Source organism: Cebus imitator, unplaced genomic scaffold, assembly GCF_001604975.1.
Source record: "Cebus imitator isolate Cc_AM_T3 unplaced genomic scaffold, Cebus_imitator-1.0 Scaffold339, whole genome shotgun sequence".
In the NCBI taxonomy this organism is placed as follows: Eukaryota; Metazoa; Chordata; class Mammalia; order Primates; family Cebidae; genus Cebus; species Cebus imitator.
The window spans coordinates 661,774-663,199 of record NW_016107654.1 but is presented as its reverse complement, the minus strand read 5'-3'; the positions used below and the strand labels follow the sequence as shown (position 1 = coordinate 663,199).

At 53.6% G+C, this 1,426-nt stretch overlaps 2 protein-coding genes across 2 annotated transcripts in view; one reads left to right on the top strand and one right to left on the bottom strand.

The window, feature by feature from the left end:
- The window catches only part of C8G (complement C8 gamma chain), a 618,926-nt gene that overhangs the window by 591,845 nt on the left and 25,655 nt on the right, over window positions 1-1,426 (top strand). The gene's annotated exons all lie outside the window — the stretch shown is intronic.
- Window positions 1-1,426, bottom strand: part of DPH7 (diphthamide biosynthesis 7) — a 17,592-nt gene that overhangs the window by 13,312 nt on the left and 2,854 nt on the right. The window contains exon 4 of the mRNA XM_037730317.1: window positions 293-387. Within this exon, the coding sequence (XP_037586245.1) occupies window positions 293-387 (95 nt within the window). The remainder of the gene's footprint in view (window positions 1-292; window positions 388-1,426) is intronic.

The following is a 1,426-nucleotide window of genomic DNA, read 5'->3' as shown; positions in this document are numbered from 1 at the left end:
AAAAAAAAAAAAAGAGAGACTTGCTGGCAAAGATCACAACCACTGCTGAGCTTGTCTTGACAAGCTCAGCAGTGGTTGTGATCTAGTCTCTTTATCGACTTCTCTAGATAAAAATACTATTGCTGTATAACTAAAATGCGGGAGCCTTTTTTAGATTAGGACTGGCAGTGATCATGTCAGGTCTCGGGAGCACAGTCGCAGCTGGCCAAAGGTGGCTGGAGCTCTCTAGCATGAAAAGTGGAAGTGATCCTCAGAGAAAGACTCATGGACCCTGCCCAAGCCTGGCCCTTACCTTCCAGTTTTCCCAGTGGACCAATCTAGGGACAAAGCCAGGCACTGCTGCTCCAGGGCAAGGCTGGACAACGGCTCCAGCATGTGGCCGCTCTTCTACTGGAGAAGGAAGAACTCCGTCAAAGGGAAGTAGGCCCCCCAGAGCCCCCAGAAGACGCTACCCCTCCTGCAGGGAAATCATGGTTCCCTCATTTCCTCCCTACGTGGATGAAGTGCATCAGTCCCTGACACACTTCCACCTAACCCTGAAACCCTGCCACGGGCCAGGCACCGGGAAGACGTGGGGACACTGGAGCCCACACTCCTCACACTCTGGAGGAGGACCTTCCCACAGGCTTGATCCTGGGGCACGGTCTCCCACCCTTTCCCGCCCACTTGCATTCTTGCGCCCCTAGATGCTATGAGACGCCTGTGCAGGCTCCAGACCACAGTGGCACGCACAGTTCCCCACTCAGGCCTCCAGGGCGCTGCACACTCACCTCCCGAGACAGACAATGGGGAAACCCCTCTGGTTTCCACTTCAAAAGCTGTAAGTAGCCATGAGAGCGTGAGTGCTCTTTCCACAGAGCTACGTAAATTTCATGTCCTAAATAACCTGGCCCTGCTCCCAGCAGGCTATTGCACCAAAGCCCTGCCTGGGTTCACGCCTCCTCTCTTGGGCCCACAGCTTTCCTGTGGCCGCTCTTTCCCTCCTTTCTAAGACAGGGCGACTGCTCTGAGCTGCCTGAAGCAAGGGCCTTTCTACACAGGCCTTGGGTTGCCATGAACACAGGGCTGGTCTGACCTGTGGCCCAGCCCCAACTACAGCACCTGCATCAGAGTGACGGCACGGTCTCGGGCTTTCAGGTCACCCCACTATGTGACATCCCCCCTCCTCTCCCACAGCTATCAGATGAAGTCACTTTGCTAATGCATGACTCAGGATCACTGTGAGAAACCCAGAAAAACTCACACAGGACTCAAACGCTTTCTTTTCCAATAATCAGTGGGCAACGCCATTTTTTTTTTTTTTTTTTTTTTTTTTTTTTTGATACCCAGGCTGGAGTGTAATGGCGCGATCTCGGCTCACGGCAACCTCCACCTCCTGGGTTCAGGCAATTCTCCTGCCTCAGCCTCCTGAGTAGCTGGGATTACA